Source organism: Mus caroli, unplaced genomic scaffold, assembly GCF_978045245.1.
Source record: "Mus caroli unplaced genomic scaffold, Mus_caroli_1 scaffold_13, whole genome shotgun sequence".
NCBI classification, from domain to species: Eukaryota; Metazoa; Chordata; class Mammalia; order Rodentia; family Muridae; genus Mus; species Mus caroli.
In genome coordinates, this window is record NW_028227268.1 from 52,080,554 (window position 1) to 52,105,328 (window position 24,775).

At 46.4% G+C, this 24,775-nt stretch overlaps 1 protein-coding gene and 1 pseudogene across 1 annotated transcript; one reads left to right on the forward strand and one right to left on the reverse strand.

Moving 5' to 3' along the window:
- The first annotated feature begins 1,765 nt into the window (after positions 1 to 1,765).
- Scimp (SLP adaptor and CSK interacting membrane protein) lies at positions 1,766 to 24,471 on the forward strand. The gene is made up of 5 exons (XM_021178315.3): positions 1,766 to 1,875; positions 13,366 to 13,489; positions 16,503 to 16,566; positions 21,786 to 21,859; positions 23,818 to 24,471. The coding sequence occupies exons 2-5, from the start codon at positions 13,378 to 13,380 to the stop codon at positions 24,018 to 24,020; spliced, it is 453 nt and encodes a 150-aa protein (XP_021033974.1). The 5' UTR covers positions 1,766 to 1,875; positions 13,366 to 13,377; the 3' UTR covers positions 24,021 to 24,471.
- Positions 18,538 to 20,061, reverse strand: LOC147001470 (heterogeneous nuclear ribonucleoprotein A1 pseudogene; annotated as a pseudogene).
- Positions 24,472 to 24,775: the final 304 nt, after the last annotated feature.

The following is a 24,775-nucleotide window of genomic DNA, read 5'->3' on the forward strand; positions in this document are numbered from 1 at the left end:
GCCAAGGACCATAGCTCTGCTAGCCTAGGCTATGCTGTTCCCATAGGAGCTCTGGCTAACTTTTCTTCTCCTTCTCCTTCTCCTTTTCTCCTTCTCCATTTCTCCTTCTTCTTCTCCATTTCTCCTTCTTCTCCTTCTCCATTTCTCCTTCTTCTCCTTCTTCATTTCTCCTTCTTCTCCTTCTCCATTTCTCCTTCTTCTCCTCCTCCTCCTCCTCCTCCTTCTTCTTTTCCAAGACAGGGTTTCTCTGTGTAGCCCTGGCTGTCCTGGAACTCACTCTATAGACCAGGCTGGCCTCGAACTCAGAAATCCTCCTGCCTCTACCTCCCAAGTGCTGGGATTAAAGGCATGTGCCACCACTGCCTGGCTCTGGCTAACTTCTCAGAAGGTAATTTTAAATTTGCTATTTGAAAGGTAGGGCTTCTGTTTGTTTTGAGACAGGCTCTCACAACATAGCCTTACTGACCCTGAACTAGCAGCAATCCTCCTGCCTCTGCCTCCCCAGTGCTGGGATCACAGGTATGCACCATCATGCCTAGCTTAGGACACTTTTTGAGCAATTAAGTTTCAGCTAAGTCCAGTAGGGAAGAGCACCAGCTTTGCCTTTGGTGTGGACAGGTCTGAGTTGAAGGTCACCATGAAAAACTGGTTCCATGGCAGAACCTCCACATACTTCAGTATTCTAAGAAACAGAGGAAATAATCGAATTAAGTGAAGGTCTATTGAGACCAGGAAAGTGAAACCCTGGTGGAGTCCTAGCCCCTTGCAGTACTCAACATTAGCTCCTAACAATGCAATGCAGTTGGCCCAGAAGGCTTGGGAGAGAGAGCATCCTTGTGCACTTTCCTCCCAATTCCAAGTCCCTGGATGCCATGCTGATATTTTGAAATTGACCACGGTAGGAATATTTACACCGTAAACACCAGTGAATGCTACCTGTGGGCATCTTCTGGGCAGGTGGGGGAATCTTCCCCAGTCACTTTGGTTGTCATCATTGTTCCTGAGTGCCAGTACACCCCTCCCCTGGAGGGGCATCTCACACACATCGGTGCTACCATGAAGTGATGACTCACTACAAGCAGCTACTTCTACAAGGCAGTTTCTTTGTTTACTCACCTCAAACTTCCATTTTTAGAGGCTATGAGCATCACTAGGAATTCTGTCTCACAGTGTGGTAGGAAATGATTCAATTCAATTAACACTGTCCACTGGCCGGGTGTGACGGCATGCACTTGTAATCTGGTACTTGGGAGGCAGAAGTAGGAATATCACAAGTTCAAGAACAGCCTAGGCTACACTCTAGGTATCACCACCATGCTCTCTTAGACCCTCTCTTAGAGTCTTCTTGACTCCTCTAAACAGAAGTTGGGCCAACAGGTCCAGGGGTTCAAGAGCCACCCTTGTGGGATGATGCATCTGTCTTCCATTTCCCACCATGCATCTCTGGGTAGACTCAGGTCCCCGTCTCTCTTCTTGAGTCCCACATGACCATGCCCAGGAAAGTTCAAGGGAGACTTCCCCTGGGGCAACCCCCTCACTCACTCACTCACTCACTCACTCACTCACTCTGGAGCCTGATTCCTCTCAGGACCCCCCTTCCACACCACGACCAGCCTTCATGGGCCTCTGCTGGAGCCACGAAGGGCAGTGGGAAGGTAGCTTTTAAAAACAGAAAAACAAAAAACAAAACTGGAGTAGTTAGCTTCACTAGAACGGGGACCAGAAAGAGGAAGTGTGGTCAAGCTGGTGCCTGCGGCCTCCAAGGGTGAGTGAGGGTATGTGGGCGATCAAGCCTCTCCCCAGTTGTGCTTGAGTAACACCCTCAGTCCACAGCTGTCTCCCCAGCTGCTTCCAGTGAACACCCCAGCAGTCTAGGTAAGTGCTTCAACTTGCTTTTTCCACCATAGTCATCTGTCCATGTTGCTGTTAGACATGTGGCCAAATAGGCAACCCCATAGGCACAGGCTAAGGGGACTGTTGCTTGAGGCTGTGGTACACAGCCAGGTACAACTGGAGAAATAATGGCCTGAAAGAGTTCACTTGGTGTTGCTGCTGAATGACATTGGCCATCTCCTTACTCCTCCAGTGTGTGTGCCAGGCATGGCAAGTTTACCTGGAAGGATGAAGTCACAGTTGGGAGTGAGCTGTGTGAAGTGTAAGGAATTATCGCTATCTGCGTAGTGCCTGTAATATTTGGTATTTGATTGGTAGAGGACCCTCACTGTACTGTGTATTGTACTCTGGCTACCTCTTGGTGCTCTTGGATGAAAGAATCAGAACAGCATGCCTCTCGGTGCCTTTGGCACTCAGCCTCTGGTGTCTGGGATTTATAAGGCACTTGCCAACCTTCAGAAGCCTCGGGACTCAGAGGTGTTCAGCTGGCGTGAGACCTTGATGGAGCCTTCTGCTTTTGACCTCTGGAAATCAATGTTCTCAATTCTTTTTTTTTTTTTTCCTTATAGAAAATATTTTCTTTTCTGTGTTTGGGAATTTTTCCTGCATGTGTATCTGCGTGTCATATACATGCCTGGCGTCCTTGGAGGAGAGATGAGGCCAACAGATCCTTGAAACTGAACTTACAGACGGTTGTGAGCCACAACACAGTGCTGGGAACAGAACTTGGGACTCCTCTGAAAGAGCAGTCATTGTTCTTAACCACTGAGCCATGTCTCTAGCTCTTCAGAAATCATTTTTTCAATCCATGTATTATGCCACAGACCATGTGGGAGGATCAGCGTCTCCAGAAGTTTGTCAGGATGGAGTTCCTCCCCCCTTCTCCCCCCTCTCCCTCCCCCTCCCCTTCTCCCTTCCTTCTCCTCCCTTCTCCCTACACCTATCTCTCCCTCCCCCTTTCCTCCCTTTCTCCCCCGCTCCTGTTTCCTTTTTTTCCTAGCAAATAGATGTCTTTCCTAACTGTAGGCAGACAAATCTGCTAGGCAAGCAATAAGCTGCGAGGACTGAGCATGTATGGATAGAAGTCAGACGGTTGTCAGTCAGTCCTATTATATCATAGGACTCAGTCAAACTGAGTCCTATGATATAATAAATCAGACTCAGGATTAATGTGCGGCCATCCCGGCTTGCTAAACTGTCATGCTGAGACACACATGCAGCAGCAGGACAGTGTGGGCAACTGCCAGTCCAGTTATTGGCCCAAACACTGTGTTAACACATGCAAGCATCACAGCTAGCAGAGTTAAATATCAGTGGAGATAGGCATTCATTATGCATAAGTTACCTCGCCCTGTTAGTTCGATAGGATTTGCATTCTGACCTGACATCTTTTTTTCCCCCAGACAGGGTTTCTCTATGTAGTAGCCCTGACTGTTCTGGACTTTGATGTGTAGACAAGGCTGGCCTTGAACTCACAAAGATCCACTTACCTCTGCCTCCCAACTGCTGAGATTAAAGGCATATGCCACCACTGCCCACCCTGATACTGTTTTTAATGGACTACTAACCACCATGTCATTATATAGTGGGCTAGCAAGCCAGAATACAGAATAAGGATATGATTACAGTATGTTCCCATAATTCAATATAAATACAATATAATAAAATAAAATATAAACAAAATATAAACTCCCTCACAGGGTTTCCTACTGAAACATCATTTTATAGCCACACCTTTAATCATGCACTGGAGAGGCAGAGTCAAGTCAATCTCTGTGAGTTCAAGGACAGCCTCATCTACATAGTGGCTTCCAGTACATCCAAGGGTATGTAGAGAGACCCTGCCTCAACCACCCCCATCCCCTGCCTCAACCACCCCCATCCCCTGCCTCCACCAAAAATGTATAATTCTGTATATAAATCAATGTCAGTACATTCATTTACAAGAACTTTGATTAACCCATTTCCTTTAGTAAAATATTGCATGTGATTTTAAAGAGGCACGGGCTGGACTTGTAGCTTAGTGGTAAAGGACTTGCCATGTATGTGCAAGGGCCTAGGTTTAATTCTCAACATAAACAAGCAAACCTACAGAAGATCACAAAGGAAACATCATCCAAAACAAATTTGTAAATATGTGACGATATTGTACATAAGTATGTCTTCTTTAGCAACAGATTAAATGGTCATAATGTATCTTTAAACAGCAAAATGTATCAATTTACTGAAGTCATTGGCCCCATATATAGTGTTAACATGTGTGCATATCCTAGATATACCACGATAAATGTATTAAGTAGCTATATCAGTCATAATACATAGTTACAAATCACCTGAAATCCTTTGCTAGCTCTCCACATCCCTACTGAAGCCCTCTACAGACATCATGTTCTCCTTTACCCTGGAAGCCCAAGCCCCTATTTATTAAGTTTGATGTAAGGTCCAGTCAGCCCAGGCTTGTCATCTCAAATCCTACTGAAAATAATATATATATATATCAAACCCAGATATGGTGGCACTGGAGAAACAGAGGCAGGTGGATCTCTGTGAGTTTGAAGCCAGCCTAATCTACATAGAGAGTTGCAGGACAGCCAGGGCTACATAGAGAGACACTGTCTCAAACAAAACCAAAAGTAGCAAACAAACAAAGCTCATGGACCCTAACAGCTAACCTTGGTCCTGACTGTGCCCTTCCAGGCTAGCAGCCTTTCCACTGCAGGGAAGGTCCGCACTTCTAAGAGTTGAGATGGTGACACTCCCAGGAGTCAGTGTCTAGACTTTCTGGCAAAATATTATTTAGAGTCCTCAGCAAACTCTAGGAGCCAGATATTTTAGTTTAAGAACATCAACATCACATTTCCGTAGCTATTAATAATTTAAGAAATTACTGGTAAACAATGGCCCTTTCTTTTTACAGAAAAATGAAAGTTATACATTGTATCCCATCTGACAGGAGAACTGAAGATTGACTCTAAGGAAAGTTGTGCTTAAGGCCCACTTGGAGGACCCTGAGGCTTTCTCAGCACTAGATAATGAGGGGGAAGGGATTTAGTTAGGAGGAGGTGTCTGTACCTATCTCATCTTCAAGCCATCAGAAAAAAAGGATTTCCAGGTTTGGGGGTAGAGAGTTGACATTTTCTCCATTTTGTTTCAGCTTTACTCTAAACTGTAATTATGCACCTACAGGAAGGCCTTCCATTTTTATTGATTTTTGCATAATATCTAAATAAAAAACACACTGCTTGGTATGCAAATGGAGCCTCTAGATAGCCAGCAGGCTGTTGTCCCCAGGGAGCTTATGTATATGAGCCATGGGGCTGTCACCCCCTGGAGGCCCATTGAGCATCGTTGCTTTAAGCTGACAGAATGACCCCCAAGAAGGCCAGGGAGGATGGAGGGAGTCTGTGGGACTGCAGGTCCCTTGCTGAGCAAAAGCTCAATGGGACACAGAAATATGGGGGAGTCCTGAGGCTGTCGAGGTGGGCAGGTGCCGATTGGGATTGATCTTGGCTGTGCTGGGCAGACTTTAGGGAGCTCATATTTCACCCTGCTTCACTGGCAAGGAGCTATAGAAAGACAATAAGGGGTCATATTTATATGTGGCAGCCAGCAGTGAGCCAAAGAACTAAAACAGGACAAGCAAAATGGTCCTTTGCACAGGGGTCTAGAACCCGGGCTGGGGCACTGGAAGTGGAGCTACAGGGTAATCGATGTGAAGGCTGGGGAAGGAGGTGAAATGTGGAGGTGAGCTTGCCAGCCTTGCACCAAAATGGAAGACCACAGAATGAGCAGACAGTGGAGACAGTGGACGCTTTCTGTAGTCCCGCCCTGTAAACACTCAATTTTAAGCCTCCACATGGCCACTCCCAACACACATGGCAGCAAGATGGTCAGGTGGGAATATGGACATCCTGACCATCATCAGTGACGGACGGACGGACAGACAACTAGAAAGGTATCAGGCAAGAACTGCTCACCCCGACAATGTTGATAAGTGCTTAGCTCCCTGTGCCTTTGAAATCAGTTCAAACCCTCATCCCATGCCCTGCTTTCCAAAACCCTTTCTAGTAAGCCTGTGGATTAATTTAGGAGGTACCTCTTTCCTCCTGGTCAGCAAGGCTCACAGCTTCTGTGGTTAAGACTGTACTGCACTGACTCATGAACCAAATCCCTTTCCTGGTTCCCATACCACCAAAACAAACCTGCTTAAGAAAGCACTGGTAGATGCAGAGACCTTATTAAGGATTGGGCAGGAGACGACCAGAGCGGAGCACAGTGCATTAGTGAGCAACTACAGACTGAATGCAGTACAGCCATCTTCGATGCTGTATCCCTGACCGTTTCTGTCGGTGGGTTCCTCAGGCTCTGGCTTGTGCTAGGCCTTAGCCTGTCCCAGTTCTCATACTTGTCCCTCCAGGTTCCCATCTCTAAATATCTCCTTGTATGTCCCAGAGGAAACACTCCCCAGTTCCTACCAGCAGCTCAGCTGATGGGTGGGTATTCTGTAGCCTCCCAGTGAAGGGCAGTTGTCCTTTCCGAAGGCAACTGCTGTTGTAAATAGAGCATTTGTGGTTTGCTCTTGATAATGCTGGTGTCTGGTGATCCTCGGAGCTCTGTCACATGTGTCATCTCTTGGAAAAGTTTCAGAACCTGTATGGAGGCTTATGGATCTTGCTCCAGCTACAGATGCTGGGCATACAAGCTCCAGATACAAGCTTCGGGGGAAGCAGCCCGTTCCCTGGGTGGCCAGCTCAAGGCCCTGGAGTGCTTCACAATTCTGTGAATGTGTGTGACTTTCCAGTGCAAACTATCTTCCTCCCCAGCTCCCACTGTGCTTCTGTGTCTCTTCTTTCTTTCCTGTCTGTCTTTCTTTTTGTGTGCCTTTTCCTTTCCCTTTCTCTTTCTTTCTCCCCTTCTTTTATACAGGGTCTCAGGCTGTAGCCCTGGCTGCTCTGGAACTTGCTATGTTGTCTTAAGCTCACAGAGATCCGCCTGCCTCTGCCTCCCAAGTGCTGGAGATGAAAGTCATGAATCACCAGTCTCAGGAATTCATGATAAAGAATAAAGTATTGTCACTGAAATGCTTTCTGAAGAAGAGCGCATTGAAGCTGGGGTAGCCATTACCCTTCCTTGCTTTTCTACCTTGCTCAACCACCCTTATCCTGTGGAATGTCCTGCTCAGTCCTTCCCACACATTCATCAGGCTCATGGAGGGTCCTTAAAATGCCTTGGGTAACCTGAGGAATGCAGGAAATCCAGGGGGTAACTAGAATGCCCCTCCCCAATGCTTGCAATGGCCTCTGCTTCTCAACCTACCTCTGCCCCCAGTGGTGGCTAGCAGATGGATGGCAGGGGTCTCACCTGCTGACATATGTCCTAAAGATGTGGCTTGGGAATAATACTACACAGGACAGGAATTTGAGACCCTCACTCAAGACTCTGTACGATATGAACAGTATGTGAATCTGACTGCTCACTGCATAAAAGCCAAAACAGGATGTTGGCAGGAAAGAGATCAGCTTCATCCAAGGAGTAGAGCCTGAGAAGGTGCATGTTGATGTCCCCAGTGCTTCCTCCCAGAGAAGTTAGGTACATGAAAAGGAGGAAGTGTCCAGAGCCGCGGGCAGGAAGACTACCGCTGGGTGGGTCTTCATCACTCAGAGCACCTGCTTCCTTTCTTATTTTTCTCTGGCTACAATATAGCAGCCTCCTAGGGCTGGTTTTTGTCTGTAGAGGGCTATATCTGTTTTCTACAAGTCAAGCCTTGTAGTACTTGACTCACTTTGTGTTAGCTGTTGGACAGAAGGGAAAAAAATAAGAATTATTACGTATTCTGGTGTAACCCAAGATCAGTACACATTCTGGGTTCTGTAAATCTAAATAAAGATTATCCGTGATTATCATCTTTTTTTATTTGCGGTGCTGGGAATCGATCTCTGAGCGTTTGCATAAAAGGCAAGCAATCTTACCATGAAGCCACATCCTCAGCCCCAGATATTATCTTACTCATTCAGGGGTAGTTTATGTTTAGAATTTAGAGTGTCAGGCTAAGGGAAGAGAACTAACCTTGCAAAGAAAGAAAGGAGGAAAAACTACAAAGGGCTATTTCACAAAGGCATGGCCACTGTTACACACCCGGGCTGCGTGGCCACAAGGGATGTCCACCCACAGTGGAAAGAAGGGCTGTCAAATCTTTTACTCATCTATTCATCCACAGACACACATGCAGTATCTGCTGTGGCCCTGTGACCTAAGACACCAGGAGCGTGATAGCAAGAGAGGAGCCAGGGCCCTGCCGATATGGTACTTACACACCAGCATGAGGGGTGGGGGAGGACGATGACCAAAGGGACATACGGCAGACAGGAAAGAGATGCCAGCATTGTATGGGTGGGGAAAGATGTGTGTCATCCATACTTCACAGAATAACCCAGATCTGATGTGCCCCTTCCTGTAGCTGAGGGGCAGTCATAGGGCTCGGGGAGGAGGGAAGGATGGGAGGAAGGCCCCAGAAGTAAGTGCCACAGGGAGATGTAGAGTGGGAAAGATGGGCTGGAAAGAGGTGGAAGACCTTGTGGCTCACTTGGGAGCACTGTCCTCACTTGGGAGCCTGCCTGCTTCCTGCCCTGGCCTACCACACCCCCCCACACACACACAGCCCCCGTGTCACCCTGGTTATTGACTTTACTTCCTACTTTGGAGAAATGGATATTTTTAGTGTGATCTGCCCACTTCCTGTCCCTACGTCCTTCTTTCCTCCGGTTCCATTCAGCATCACTCCTCTCTCCTTATCACCGTTCCATTTTGAAAGCTCAATCTGCGACCACAGGAGACAGCATCTCCCAGCTCCGCTCTGCCTCTTCTTCCCTCTCTCTCTTCTCCATCCCTGCGTTTCATTTTTCTCCTCCCTCCTGGAATCTTCACAGTCTGCAGCAGGTTGAAGTTCCTCACATCATAAACAAACAACTCTGGGCCTTGGATCCTTCTCTTCTTGAAATTCAGAGTTTCTCTTTCCGTGAAGACACCCTCCCCCTTCCTTATTCCTGTGGCAAACCCCGCTCCCAAGTTCTTCCTCTTCCTTTCCATCTGTGGCTTCCATCCCCCATCCACCTCCCCAGAGCTACAGATGTACGGAATCTGTAAATCTCTGAGACTCCCAAGGATAACTGGGGAGAAAGGGCAGAGAGTTCCGAGAGTTCTGAACACACTTGAGCAGGAAGTGTTATGAGTTAGGGAGAGGACACCAAGCCGGGAGGACACAGGGGACCGCTTCATGTTCCAAGAACTGCGTTTCTGCACCCTCTCCACATCGGCTCTAACTGCCCTCCAAGGACCTCAGACAAAGTCCTGGAAAGAAAACCTGAGGCACTAGGGAGTTAGTTTTTCTTCCTAAATGTGCAGGCAAGTGAGTTTAAATGAAGAAGTACCAAAAAGGTCAGCCTGGAGCCTTGTTGGTGAGAGGGAACTTGGTCGTTGGTGTAACCTTCCAGGGGCCATGGCAAGCACGCAGGAAGGTATTTGGGTTCAAGGAATCTTTTCAGTGCCTTTTATCCCACCCGGCTCCTGCTGCCACCATCTATGGCTGCTCCAAGGAATAGGCACACAGTCTCCAGCACCAATTAGGAGTCCTACAGACCTGTCAAATGTGGGGCTCCTCACTCAGACCAGAGAACCTTCTAGATGGCTTGTTAAAAATGCTGATTCAGATTCTCGTACCAGATCCACAAGAGTGGGAAGTTGTACTTTGAAGCAGAGTAGGTGCACAAGGCCTTGTATTTAAGTACATCTTGGTACCCAGGAAAATTGAACGGGTTTTTTTTTGGGGGGGGGTGCTCAAGCATAGTGGTCAAAAGTTAAGGCCCTAGAGTCAGGCAAGTTTTGGTTTCTGATTTTTTTTTTCCCCAATGATTTGTTCTACAATCTTGTTAAGCTCTCCCAGGCCTCTATTTTCTAACCTGTGAAGTGGGATGATAATGATGACTATTTAGCTTATGGAGCTATTGTGGGGATGAAAGGATCTGGGTATATAGAATAATTAACTCATGGAATGTCAGCACATAATACATATTGTTGTTTTGTTGTTCTTGATGTTTGTTTGTTTGTTTGTTTGAGACGAGTCTCACTATGTAGTCCCAGAACTTGATGTGCAAAGCAGGTGGTCAAAGAGCACACCTACCTCTATCCCCTGAGAGCTAGGATGAAAGGCAAGTGCCCCAGGCCTGCCTACAGATGGGCATTCTCAGTGGTTTTCACACTGAGGTTCCCTTTATGAGCAACTAGCTGCACAGAGACCCTGAAATCTTGCAAGGATTGGAAAGTTTTGAGCATGGTTCTGCTTTCAGTTTTAGAAGAGAAGATTTGTGGGTTTCATGTCAAGGTGGCAGAATAAACAGACTCCGATATCTGAGCTGGAATCTCAGATTGCCAGTTACCTCAGCTCTTAACCTATCCAAGTTCTGCTTCCTCTTCTGAGAAACGGAAATGCAGTCATCCCTCCACAGTCGGGTTCTACATCTGTGAATTCAGACAACAGAGGATGGAAAAGACTCCAAAGCACCAAGTGCCTCTCCACTGGTCATGTGCACTCTTTCCCCCCTTGTCATTGTTCCCTCAGTGACACACTGTTGCAACTAACTTTATAGCACTTACCACATTAGAGTAAGCAACAGGTGTTCTCAAGTGTGTACATACGCTGATACAAAGACATATTTTCTCATGCACTGTTTTACATAAGTGACTCACACACCTGTACATTTGGGTCAAAATTAGATGACAGGGTCGGACAGTCCTGCTGTTCTATCGTAAGCTCATTCTTGGACCCACTTGGGCTCTGAGAGCCCTGCCTTATTCCAAGCACGAGTTATACCTTGAGAATCCCTCCTGATTATTTCTGTGTGGCATCCCAAGTCTGCCTTGCAGCAAGACAGCAAGCCCCTGCTGCTGCATGACCACGGTGACAATACCAGACACCATGTGACTTACTTCAGATCAAAGGTGGCAGAATCACCACACTGTTTTCCTCTCCTCGAACCATCACAGAAAGAGGCAAAATATTTTTTAAATATGACAATATAAGCCCATGAGTCTGATTTAATCAGAGTGTCTTTTCATTGTGGAGTCATTTGTATCAGAGCCCTTTCCTTCCTCAGAACTTCCACATCAAATCCCCAGAGCTTGGATTATGTCAGAGTTCATAGAAAATGGGAGTCAAGGCTTTGAATCAGTTGACAGAGTGAGGAAACTGTCCTGGCTCAGTGGCAGAACCCAGTGTAACCCTGAGAGTCCTTACACACTGGGAAGAAAGCCAGCAGAGGACAGTCAGAGGCAGATATGACAACAGAAGAATGGTCAGAGTCGTGTAACAGGCCTGGCTTTGAAGACAGGAAATGGTCTTGAGCCAAGGACTGTTGAGTGACTTCTCAAAGCCAAAGAAACAAGAAAATGGATTCTCCCCTACAGTATCTAAAAGGGTATTGCCTTAAGGCCCACAGTCCTTTGGTTTTAGACTTACAAGTGAGATATTCATGACCTCCAGAATTGTAAGATGACTTTTTAAATTTTTATTTTATGTGTGTGACGGTTTGCCAGGATTTATATATGTGCATCATGTGTGTGCAGTACCTACAGAGACCAGAAGAGGGCACTGCATTCCCTGAAACTGGAGCTGACCATGTGGGTGCTAGAAGCAGAACCCAGGTCCTCTGGAAGAACAGCCAGTGCTCTTAACCACTGAGTAATTTCTCTAGTCCTAATATAGCATCATTTAAAGATACATAGTTTCATTATGTTGCCCAACCTAGCCGCAGACTCCTGGGTTCTTAGCCCAGCCTTTCAAACAGCCCTCTCTTGAGAAGTCTGTTGTCCTCTGTAGCCCTCTGAGAGTTGTGGCTACAGCCTTGAACAGATTGTCAGCATCCTGTCAGGCAGGCATTTGCTTGTGCCATGCTCTGGTGGTTTCCTGCAATTCTGCAACCTACAGTCTTATCTACCAGCTTGGCCACAAGCCTGGGGCAGAGTACGATTCAGTTTCTGTAACTTTCCAGGGCCTGTAGTTGATCATGCATTCCCCCGGCATGTATCCCCACACCTCTGCCCTGAATACCTATCCCATCGGGATGCACCTTAGCCACTGAACCAGCTTGGTGGTCTCAGGTGACATCACACTGCAAATGGAATGTGATTCTCTTGGGCCCCCTCTCTTGGCTTCACTCTCAGAAAGACAAGTTAGCCTGTTCTGTTGAAAGAGCATCTCTCAGCAGTCCATGGAGAAGGGTGTAACTTCAGGACATTCTTCATGCTGGGCACTGGACATTCCATGTGGGGGATTGCTATAGAAATGGCTCAGCTTTTAAAATACCAGCTGCTCTTCCAGAGGATCAGTGCTTGGTTCCCAGCACCCACACAGTTGCACACAACTGTCCAAAACTCCAGTTCTAAGGGATCTGTCACTCACTTCTGGCTCCATGGACACCAGGAGCGCATATGGCACACAAACACACACACACAACCAAAACATACATATAGAATAATGATTTTTGGTTTTGTTTTTTGGGTTTTGGTTTTTGGTTTTTCGAGACAGGGTTTCTCTGTATAGCCCTGGCTGTCCTGGAACTCACTTTGTAGACGAGGCTGGCCTCGAACTCAGAAATCCACCTGCCTCTGCCTCCCGAGTGCTGGGATTAAAGGCGTGTGCCACCACGCCGGGTTTTTTTGTTTTTTTTTTTTTTAAGATTTATTTATTATTATATCTAAGTACACTGTAGCTGTCTTCAGATGCACCAGAAGAGGGTGTCAGATCTCATTACGGATGGTTGTGAGCCACCATGTGGATGCTGGGATTTGAACTCAGGACCTTCGGAAGAGCAGTCGGTGCTCTTAACCACTGAGCCATCTCTCCAGCCCTAGAATAATGTTTTTATTAAAAAGAATCCCACCACTTCTCAATACTGTGTCATGATGGCCAAGCCTCAGTTTGGGTTCCAGGGAAACATGCCATATTCAAATCACAGAACCTAGCAAGGTACTTTGCCGAGCCCCACCCTCAAAACAAACAACAACAACAACAAAAACTCTCAAAATTCTCTCTCCACAGTCATAAAAAGTGTATCTTATCTTTGTGATATAAAGACCTCCTGCTGGGGATTGCCTTCAGTGGTACGCCTCACCTCTGCTGTGTCTTGGCAATGGCAGCAAACCATGGTTATGGCCTATTTCTGGAGGGTCTGGTGGTGACAGAGCTCATAGCTAAACCTCACAGACCCTTATGAAGTACTTGGCAGCATCGGTCCCATGTTACAGATGGGACACAGTCTCAGAAGACGGTAAGCGACTTGCCTGTGGTCCGCTGAGGCATTGTCTGTGAGGTCTGACTGTCTGGTTCCTAAGCATATGGGTCAGGAAGCATGGTAGATGATAGCCCCAGCCTGCAAGCTTTCCACTCATGCCTCATGCCTCAGTCTTTGTTCTTCCTAGGCTCCCACAGCAATGAGTTGGTGGAGGGACAACTTCTGGATCATCTTAGCTATGTCCATCATCTTCATCTCCCTGGTCCTGGGTCTCATCCTGTACTGTGTCTGCAGGTGGCAGCTTAGACAAGGTAATGATGGCCACTTTACCTGACAGGGGTGGGGCAGGTGATGTCAGTGCAGCAAAACCCAGGATAAGCCTGGCCTGTGTGGGCTTAGGAAGAGTGCCGTGTGCCTTGCCACAAACCCCTGGGCCTCAGTTTCTCATGTGCATAGCAAAGGGGAGGAGATTCGTTCCAAGGTCAAAGGATTTGGGTAAAAACAGATGCAGGGTCACTGAAGCCCCATGTCCTCTGGGCACTGACATCATCTTTTTGGTGGCTCTCAAAAGGGAGCAGACAGAAGTCTGTAGAAAGTCAACTGTCTTGAGCATTAAAATACAGATTCAATCAGTTGCTAAGTGAAGTCTCTCTGGTCTCTTTGATGATGATTCTATGAAGCTCCAGTCCCAGAACATGCTACAGGCAGGACAAACTGTAGGTCAAAGGTTTTATGGATGGGTTGATATCCCAGTCCCTCCACTTGAGGCTTTGCCTGATTACAGAAGATGACCAGTGCAGGCTCCCTGTCCTCCATCACTAGGAGTGTTTGCTAGGGTTACTCTCGAGATTCCATGGAGTTTAAGTACCACAGCCAAACATTAGGCAGAGCTCAGGGAGTCCTGAAGAAGAGGGGAAGGAAAGATCAGAGGAACCAGAGGGGTCAGGGACACACCACAAGAACATGAGAACATAACACAGAATCAAGTGACTGGGACTCATGGGGACTCACATAAATTAGAGAACCTATAGGGGTCCCACCTAGGTCCTCTGCACTTGTGTTATGGCTGGGAAGCTTGGTGGTCTTGTGGGAATCTTAACAGTAGGAGCATGGACTGTCCCCAACTCTTTCGCTTGCTTGTGGGACCCTTCTCCTCCACTGGGTTGCCTCATCCAGCCTTGAAGTGATAGTAGCTGCTGGTTTTTTTTTTTTTTTTTTTTGTTTTGTTTTTGTTTTTGTTTTTGTTTTTCGAGACAGGGTTTCTCTGTGTAGCCTTGGCTGTCCTGGAACTCACTTTGTAGACCAGGCTGGCCTCGAACTCAGAAATCCGCCTGCCTCTGCCTCTGCCTCCCGAGTGCTGGGATTAAAGGCGTGCGCCACCACGCCCGGCTGCGCTGGGTTTTTTTTTATTGTTTTTTGGGGTTTTTTTTTTTTTTTTGGTTTTTTTTTTTTTTTGGTTTTTTGAGACAGGGTTTCTCTGTATAGCCCTGGCTGTCCTGGAACTCACTTTGTAGACCAGGCTGGCCTCGAACTCAGAAATCTGCCTGCCTCTGCCTCCCGAGTGCTGGGATTAAAGGCATGCGCCACCACGCCCGGCATAGCTGCTGGTTTTGTTGTAGCTTGTGTTTGGTTGATGTCCCCAGAAGGCCGGCTGTTTTCTGATGGAAGACAGAGCAGGGGTGGATCTGGAGAAGGGGTAGGGGATGGGGAAGAGGCTAGGGGAGGGGCAGGAAGGGGAAACTTCAGTTAGGATGTAATATATGTGAGAATTAAAAAACAAACAAACACAGATACCGCTCATGATGAACGTGCTTCAGTAGCATGACGGCCTTCTCTCTCTAAGGCCTGCTTTCTGCTATTATCTCCATCTTGGCCAGAAGTTTTTGGCCTTCTCAGACAAGGTGACGATTTGGAGGTGAACACTAATTTTAGGTTATCTACAACTGGGTTTTCCATTTTGCTGTTTATCTCCAGAAAGAGGAACTCCCCAAGCAGTGGCATAGTCCTTTGAGGTCCTAGCCCTTTATAAGAAAATTCAAAGTGGTCCAAGACAGGAGCATGCCCAGGTAACACACCGGGAAGTACACACAGGGTGCCCTGGGTGAGCCTCCCTGAGCGCTCAGCACACTGTCCCACAGGCATCTGCTCAGCGAGAGCTGAAGTGCACGGCCTCACTGAGGGCAAGTCCTTTAAGCCTGGTCCCCAGCCCACAGAGAGACAGAACCTCAGTAGAGGTGCTCAGGGGTTAGTGGCGAATTGGGATCAGATCTCAGGTGTGCTGCGTTCCCAATTTTATCTTCTTTTACCACTATCCCTTAAGTAATTAATTTTTAATAAAAGGGGAGGGTCTGGAGAGAGAGATGGCTCAGTGATTAAGAGCACTGACTGCTCTTCCAGAGGTCCTGAGTTCAAATCCCAGCAACCACATGGTGGCTTACAACCATCTCTAATAGGATCTGATGCCCTCTCCTGGAGTGTCTGAAGACAGCTACAGTGTACTAGTATATATTAAATAAATAATATTTTAAAATAAAAAATAAAAGGAGAGGATTTATTCAGACCTTCATTACTTTATTTTATATATTATATACATACATACATATATACAGAGCCGGGCATGGTGGTGCATGCCTTTAATCCCAGCACTCGGGAGGCAAAGGCAGGCGGATTTCTGAGTTTGAGGCCAGCCTGGTCTACAAAGTGAGTTCCAGGACAACCAGGACTATACAGAGAAACCCTGTCTCAAAAAACCTAAATAAATAAATAAATAAATAAATAAGCAAACAAACAAACAAATAAAATATATATACATACATATGTATTTATGTATTTTTTATATATATTTTTGAGACAGGGTTTCTCCATGTAGCCTAGGCTATCCTGAAATTCACCATGTAGACAGGTCTAGCCTTGAGTTTGGAGATCTGCCTGCCTCTTCCTCCTACGTGCTGAGATTAAAGGTGTGTGCCACCATGCCTGGCATCTTTTTTTTTTTTTTTTTTAATATGTGATTTTTAGAAAGTATGTTCTGGGCTCATATACTTCTCTATTATTGGCTATCTTTTAAGTTTTTTCCCATTTATTTATTCGTTTCTTTGTTTATTGCTGCTGTTGGCCAAGGGTGGCCTCCCAGGCTCTGTGGTTTGGTGGCCACTGTCCAAATGCTAGCTCTGTCACTTTGCAAGCTCCGTGTTCCTAAGTCTCTTATCGCTTGGCAGTTCCCTTCCTAGTGCCCTGGATCTGATTATTTTCCAAGGACTTCTAAAATTCTGAAGTCACAACTTTCATTAATGTGCCCTAATGAATATGGTTTCCCTCCCTTAGGCAGGAACTGGGAAATTGCCAAGCCCTCAAAACAGGATGGAAGAGATGAAGAAAAGATGTATGAGTAAGTGGAGGGAGGGGAGGCCCCTGCGGTTCAACCCTGAGAGTCAGCTGTTCACTGCCACCACCAGGGCCCTCCAGATACTGTTCTGGTGTGGCTGCAATGCCTCCTTCCCTATGGAGTTGGTGGAGTGGATCTGCCAACATTCTCCATCTATCCAAGGCAGAAGGTCCAAGGCATTGTGGGTGCAGGGCACCTCTGGCACCCTGTTATGGGCTCCCTGGTCATATTTATTCTGACAGGGGTTACTGTGTAGGCTCTGTGTCCCTGACTCAGTCATACCTCTTTTCTTTAAGCAGATTACACATCTGAAAACGTGGCATGAAAGTATAGCATTTGCTTCCCCCTTTAAAGATTTATTTTTATTTTATGTGTATGTGAGCTTTGCCTTTGAGCATGTCTGTGCACTGTGTTTGTGCCTGATACCTAAGAAGAAGGGCATCTGGATCTCCTGAAACTGGACTTACAGGCAGCCATAACCCACTGTGTGGATGCTGGGAACCAAACCTGGGTCCTCTAGACCTGAGCACCGGCTTTACATTTTGGGTTGTTTTTTTTTTGTGTGTGATATGTTTTGTTTATTTGTTCGAGACAGGATTCTACTACGCATCTCTGGCTGGCCTGGAACTTGCTATGTAGACCAGGCTGGCCTCAAACGCACAGAGATCCATCTGCCTCAGCCTCCTGAGTGCTGGGACCAGGGGTGTGCACAACCATGCCCAGCACAGCTATAGTTTAATACAGCCAAAATTAGATAAAATCAGCAAAGGAAAAAAGGCATATAAGGTGGAATCTAGGAGAAACCAGCCACACGCGCCTCCAGCCGTCCTTCCCTGGTACTTCTGAGGACAGATCCCAGCAACCATGTATGTCAACTCACGTGAAACATCACAGACCCAAGCATGGAGCTCATCACAGACCCAAGCAGCTCAGTGGAGCCTTGGTACCCAGGGATAGTGATAGAGAAACCATCACTGAATTACTCAATTACACAGTCCCCAGCCCCTCCAAATTGATAAAACATGACTCAGGGGTTCAGATGAACAGAAACAGGCGTGCCCCATAAATGAGATCGTGAGCATAGCCAGCAGGAGTGGTCAAAATCCCAGACGAATAAACATAAGAGTTAAAACTGTGATGCTAAAAACCGAGAGGTGACCACCCAGGATCAGGACCCAGTTAAGGGCCAGCCTTTGCCTATCTGCAAGAAAATCTACACTTTTCTAAAATGGGTTGTATTGGTGTTCAAAGAGACCAGCAAATATAACCTTTCCTGTCCAATCTGATCCCCTTGCTGAGTAATTCAATCAAGCATCACAGAGCCAGACGGCCAAGGCCTTGCTACAAAGTGAAAACGTCCCACAGAAATGTGCTATTAGGACATGCCTTAGTCAGGGTTTCTATTCCTGCACAAAACATCATGACCAAGAAACAAGTTGGGAAGGAAATGGTTTATTCAGTTTACACTTCCACATCGCTAAAGGAAGTCAGAACTGGAACTCAAGCAGGTCAGGAAGCAGGAGCTGATGTAGAGGCCATGGAGGGAGGTTACTTACTGGCTTGCCTCCCCTGGCTTGCTCAGCTTGCTTTCTTTTTTTTTTTTTTTTTTTTCACGAGAATTAAATCGTTTATTGAGTACACATGATAATGGATACACAAGCTTCATTCCCAACTGTTATTTTATCTGATACCGTTATTCAATTTTGATATTGCATAGGGTGTGCCAACAACCATTTTATAACCAAATTGTGACCTTGCTTGGATGACCCTTTCAATGGTGAAACTCATTAAAAGTTACAACAGTAACTGGCAGTTTAACAACATCAAGGTTTTTGAAGACAATGGCTTCTCCACCCAAGCAACCATAAATAAATTCCAAATGGAACTTGGCACCACCCTGAAGGAATTCTAACTTCACACTGTTGGGGAAGTTTACCAAGATGGCTTCAGAATAGACTAACTTTACACAGCACATTAAAAAAAAAAAAAAAGACACATTTATTCAGCGTCATGATCAGACTATTACATTTAGCAATCAACAGCATGGGTGAAAAGGTCTACAGTAAAACCTTTTGTTGGAATGCTTTACACTTTCCACAGAACAGAAACTAAAATAACCTGTTATACAATTAGTCACAAATACAGTCCTGGAGTTTTTGCCCACACACATGAGTATTGTCTAAAACATGTCTTCTTTGTAGCAGCTAGGCCCTGCCACCACTGTGCTTGGCTGAGTTCACAAATCTGTTGTAACCTGTAGCTTCCCTGTCACTTCTCTGGCTCTCCTCTCCTGCTAAGCTTTGTTTCCTGGCTGTATGTAATTAGAACCTCCTGCCACTGCCATAGCTACTGCTGCTGCTGGAACCGCCATAGCCACCTTGGTTCCGTGGTTTAGCAAAGTACTGGCCTCCACCACCATAAGGGCCAGAGCTCCTGCCTCCAAAGTTTCCTCCCTTCATCGGCCCAAAATTGGAAGACTGATTGTTGTAATTGCCAAAATCATTGTAGCTTCCACCACCTCCAAAATTGCTTCCACTACCACCGCCAAAGCCGCCTCCGCCTCCTCCGTTGTTATAGCTGTCATAGCTGCCACTCCCGCCATAGCCACTGCCCTGGTTTCCATAACCCTGTCCACCACTTCCATAGCCTCTGCTTCCTCCAGAGTAACCAGGGCCGCCTCCTCCATAACCACCACCATTGCCGAATCCATTATATCCATCCCCACTGCCACCATATCCACTACCACCACGGCTGCCACCAAAGCCACCACGACCACTGAAGTTCCCTCCTCGACCAAAATTGTCATTGCCACCAAAACCGCCTCCACGACCACCACCAAAGTTTCCAGAACCACTGCGACCTCTCTGGCTGGATGAAGCACTAGCCATCTCTTGCTTTGACAGAGCCTTTCTTACTTCACAGTTGTGGCCATTCACAGTATGGTATTTCTGAATAACAATCTTATCCACAGAGTCATGGTCATCAAAGGTAACAAAAGCAAAGCCCCTCTTTTTCCCACTGCCTCTGTCAGTCATAATTTCTATCACTTCAATCTTCCCATACTGCTCAAAATAATCTCGTAGGTGATGTTCTTCAGTGTCTTCTTTAATACCACCAACAAAGATCTTTTTCACAGTTAAGTGGGCACCTGGTCGCTGAGAATCTTCTCTAGAGACAGCTCTCTTAGGTTCCACAACTCTTCCATCCACCTTGTGTGGTCTTGCATTCATGGCAGCATCCACTTCTTCCACAGTGGCATATGTGACAAACCCAAAGCCCCTGGATCTCTTGGTGTTTGGATCTCTCATTACCACACAGTCGGTTAGTGTTCCCCATTGCTCAAAATGGCTCCTCAGACTCTCGTCGGTTGTTTTGAAGCTCAGCCCTCCGATGAAGAGCTTCCGAAGCTGTTCTGGCTCCTTGGGAGACTCGGACTTAGACATGACGGCAGAGTTACGAGAGCCTTCAGCGATGCTTCCTCCGCAGCGTCAAAGAGCAGAAAGGCTCAGCTTGCTTTCTTATAGAACCCAGGACCACCAGCCCAGGGGTGGCACCACCCCACAATGGGTCCTCCCACTTTTGATCACTAATTGAGAAAATGCCTTACAGCTGGATCTCACGGAAGCATTTTCTCAAGGGAGGCTCCTTTCTCTGTGATAACTCCAGCTTGTATCAAGTTGACACACAAAACCAGCCAGTACACTACAGAATTTTTTTTCAGGAAGCACACAGCTCAACAAGTTGCTATGAATGAAGCAGACACAGGTAACAGATCCCCAGTTCAAGAGTAGCTATTGCTAACATCATAGACATTTACTTCTAAGGCCTTCAGCCATGGCACCTCCAAATCCCTTCTAGCCAGAAGGAACCAGTCAGGCATTTGATTGTTTTGTGCTTCACAAGAGTGGAATAGCACATGGTAGTTTGCTTTTTTTTTTACCCATTTTTTTTTTTCAGTACTAGGGGGTCAGTACAATCCCAGGGCCTCACATACAACATGCCAGGCTCCACTATTGGGCTACCAGTCCGAGTCAGTATGATTTTTGTGAGATTCATTGAGTGTAGTTGTAGACTGTTCATTCCTCTTGCTGTAGAGCATTCCACTGTGGGAGTGGGTCATGGTAAATTTGTCCCTTCTACTGTGAAAGGACCTTTGGCCAGTGTGATGGTGACTTGTATGGGAGCTACTGTTACTATAACAAATGCCTGGGACAATCAGTTTATAAAGAGAAGAGGTTTCTTTGGGCTCACAGTTTGTGAGCTTCTAATCCATGACTGGTTGGTCCTGATGCTTTGGGCCTGTTGTGAGGCATTATGGTGGAAGTGGCATAGTACAAAGCCAGCACAAGAGGAGAGGTGAAGAGAGGCAGAAGGGATTCAGGGCCCACAGTCCCCTTTGAGCACATGTTTTCAGTCACTTAAGAACCTCCGACTAGGGCTGGAGAGATGGCTCAGTGGTTAAGAGCACTGACTGCTCTTGTGAAGGTCCTGAGTTCAAATCCCAGCAACCACATGGTGGCTCACAACCATAATGAGATCTGATGCTCTCTTCTGGTGTGTCTGAAGACAGCTACAGTGTACGTAGATATAATAATAAATAAATCTTTAAAAAAAAAAAAAGAACTTGCCACTAGGCTCCAACTCTTGAATTTTTCACCACTTTCCAACAATGCTAAGCTGGCCTTTGGGGGCCATTTAGCATTTGTATCATGTTGTGAACAGCCCTGCTTCAAATAGCTGGACACATGGACACATCTGCGGTAAATCCACAGTGGTGCTGCTGGTCACAGTGTTGATACTTAGCATCCTCTGTGCTCTAATGACAATCCCTGCCCGTTGTGTACATGGGCTGGAGGAAATGGTTTCTTTAGGGTAACAGAAATGAAATGCAGAATCTAGAAAGGTATGAAAATGCTTCCAACTTGGAGGAATCTAGATTTGAACCTTCAACCCATTTACTTACCTTGCTCTCTTATAAAGCAGCCAGCAGTAGGTTTGATCCAGACCAACCACTGACTCTCTCTCTTTCTCCCTCTGTCTCTCCCTCTGTGTCTGTGTGTCTGTGTGTCTGTCTGTCTGTCTGTCTGTCTGTCTGTCTGTCTGTCTCTGTCTCCCTCCCTCCTCTGTCTCTTCCTCTGTGTCTCTGCATCTGTGTCTGCCTCTCTGTCTCTCTATCTCTGTGTGTGTGTGTCCCTCCCTCATCTCATTCCCTCCCTCCCTAGGAATGTTCTTAATTCTTCACCAGAACAGTTACCTGCTCTGCCACCCAGGGGTTCACCTTTTCCAGGAGACCTAGGTAAGTACAGTTGACTGATAACAGTATCATTCTGGGTGGGATAAAGAATGTATGGATGTATCTCTTTTAGCTTACTAACACAATTCTATAGGCTAGATGGCTTAAGCATTGGGAAAATGACTTCCCCACAGTTGCTGAGGCTGGGAGTCTGAGATAAAGGTGTTGGCTGGTTTGGTATATGGAAAGGGCGCCTCCTGACTTGCAGATGGTGGCTGTCTTAAAAAAAAAAACTTTGTGTATTTGTGCGTGCATGTGCACCCCATAACAACACATATGAACATAGTAGATAGATAGATAGATAGATAGATAGATAGATAGATAGATAGATGATAGATAGATAGATAGATAGATAGATAGATAGATAGATAGATAGATGATAGATAGATAGCTATGGGTTCTGGGAATCAAACTTGGGTCCTCATACTTGTGAGGTAAGTACTTTGCAGACTTTGTCTCCCCTCCCCCTTTTTTGAGACAGAGTTTCATGTAGCCCAGGTTGACCTTAAGCTCCCTTAGCAGCCAAGGGTTATCTTGAACTCCTTCATCCTCCTCCCTTCATTTCCCAAGTGCTGTGATTGGAGGTGAGGACCCCCAGGCCTGAATGGTCCTTGGTTCCTGTGACTGGCCCCTGTTAGGCACGATCGCATGTAAACCCTCAGAGCTCTGTGAAACCGATGATTGCCCTCGCTCGCTCCTCTGACAGCTGACAACACCGAGGCCCAGGGACATTAAGTGATTTACCCATGATCCAAGTTACCAAGTTAGTTCATTAACTAACTACTGGAATCCAAACATGAGCTCGTTTTTACAGAAAATGAAATGGCAGGGGCTTTCCAATTTTCTTAGAGAAATATAAGATCACTGTGGAGGCAAATCTGATTCTCATTATAGGACTAGCAAGCTACACATCACTGTATTAGTCCATTTTCTGTTACCATGACAAAATACTTGAGGCTGGGTAGTTTATTTTTTTAAAAGAGTCTTACTTAGCTGAGTATCCAAACAGCATGGCACTGTAAAGCTACATCATGTGATAACGATGACATCATGGTAGAGCCCATGAGACAGCAGGAAATCACATCTTAGGGCTGGGTGGCAGATCAAAGGGAGGACCCAAACTGCTTCTAACCAGGCTCCATCTCTTAAAGGTCCCTCCACATTTTACCCGTTTTTTAGTCTTGTGTTTGTATGTGTTTGAGTGTCTGCCCGCATTTGTAGCATGAGTACACACATGTCCCGAGTCCAGAAGAGAGAGCTAGATCCCCTGGAGCTGGAGTTAGATGTGATTATGAACTGCCTGACATGGTTGCTGGGAATTGAACTCAGATCCTCTGCAGAGCAGTAGGAGCTCTTAACCATCGCCCCTTCCCACCACAATGTGACCATGAACCTCAGGAGGATCGCTCTTAAGTCACAGACAAAAAGCAGCAACCACTCTAGTTCCTGCTATAGACCATTCTGCACTGAGTCTATCTTTGAACACTACACACACACACACACACACACACACACACACAGAGGTTTCCTTCCTTCTTAGCAGGCAGATTTGCATGTAAGCAATGCCAAACAGTCCTGGGAGCAGCCTACGGTTCGGTTCGGTACAGTAGAGGTGGGGATACACCAACAAGCCCATCAGATTCTTGTGATCAGGCATCTGTGGGCATAAGTGTGGTCACCTAGCAACTGGCTGTGGTCTGCTTCCTGAGTGTTTGCATCATGGTTCCCTTGAAGTGGGGTCTTAGAACAGAGATGTGAGAGTCAAGAGATCTGCCCAACATTTCTCATTCGTGCACTTGGGTGATCCTGAGATATGTATCATGTCTGTGACTGGTTTTTCTCTGTGAAATGGGGAACTGGCCATCCAGGAAGTGGGAAGATCTGTAATATGCTCAAAGCTCAGTCAAAAAGACATCAGTACTGATTAGCCTTGTGTATAGCGACCATTTTCTGTGCTTTAGCCCCACAGGAAGCTCTAAGACAACCTTCAGCTTGGTACTCATCAGTGAAGAAAGTTAGAAACAAGAAGGTCTTTGCTATCTCGGGCTCCACCGAGCCAGAAAATGATTATGATGATGTTGAGATTCCAGCAACCACCGAAATCCAGCACTCTAAAACCACACCTTTTTGGCAAGCTGAAATGGGTTTACACAGCTCGTTTTAGAATAATCTAGAATAGCTGGATTGTAACACAAGCACTTCCTAATCCTCAGAGGAAGCCGCCTCAGCCACGTGAAAGCTACAGCAGAAGACAGGACAGCTTGATGTTCCCGAGGCTCCAGATGTTTCTGCTGCTCCAGATGTTTCTGCTGCTCCAGATGTTTCTGTTGCTACAGATGTTTCTGTTGCTACAGATGCTCCTGATGTTTCTGACACTGCAGAAGCTCTGCCCCAAGATTCTGAGGATGTGGCCTTGGCACCTTTGTGGAGGAAGTTTCCTTAGTGCAGACCACTGGGCCTGTGAGAACTGACTCATTTCTCACCATTTCCTTTTGTTCCCTGGGTGAATGTAGCTGTAAGGCAGTGACTCTCAACCCTCCTAGTGCAGGGACCCTTCAATACAATTCCTTTTTTGTGGTGATCCTCAACCATAAAATTATTTTGTTGCTACTTCATACTTGGAGTTTTGCTACTGTTACAAATTGTAATGTAAATAATATTTGATATTCAGGGTATCTGATATTTGACCCCTAAGGGGGTTGAGACCCCTAAGCTGAGAGACTGCTAGGTATCATAGTCTTGGTATTTGATTGTGTGGAGCCTCCCAGCTCCCATTCCTATGTAGGCCACACCTTAAGGATGCCTGTCTCCCTTCTCTCAGGCCCCACCCACCCCTGAACCTCCTAGAAGCCATGACTTGTCATTATAGCTGAGGGCTCTTGTGATGTGCAGACACTTTGAGAGTCTGTAAGGTGAGAA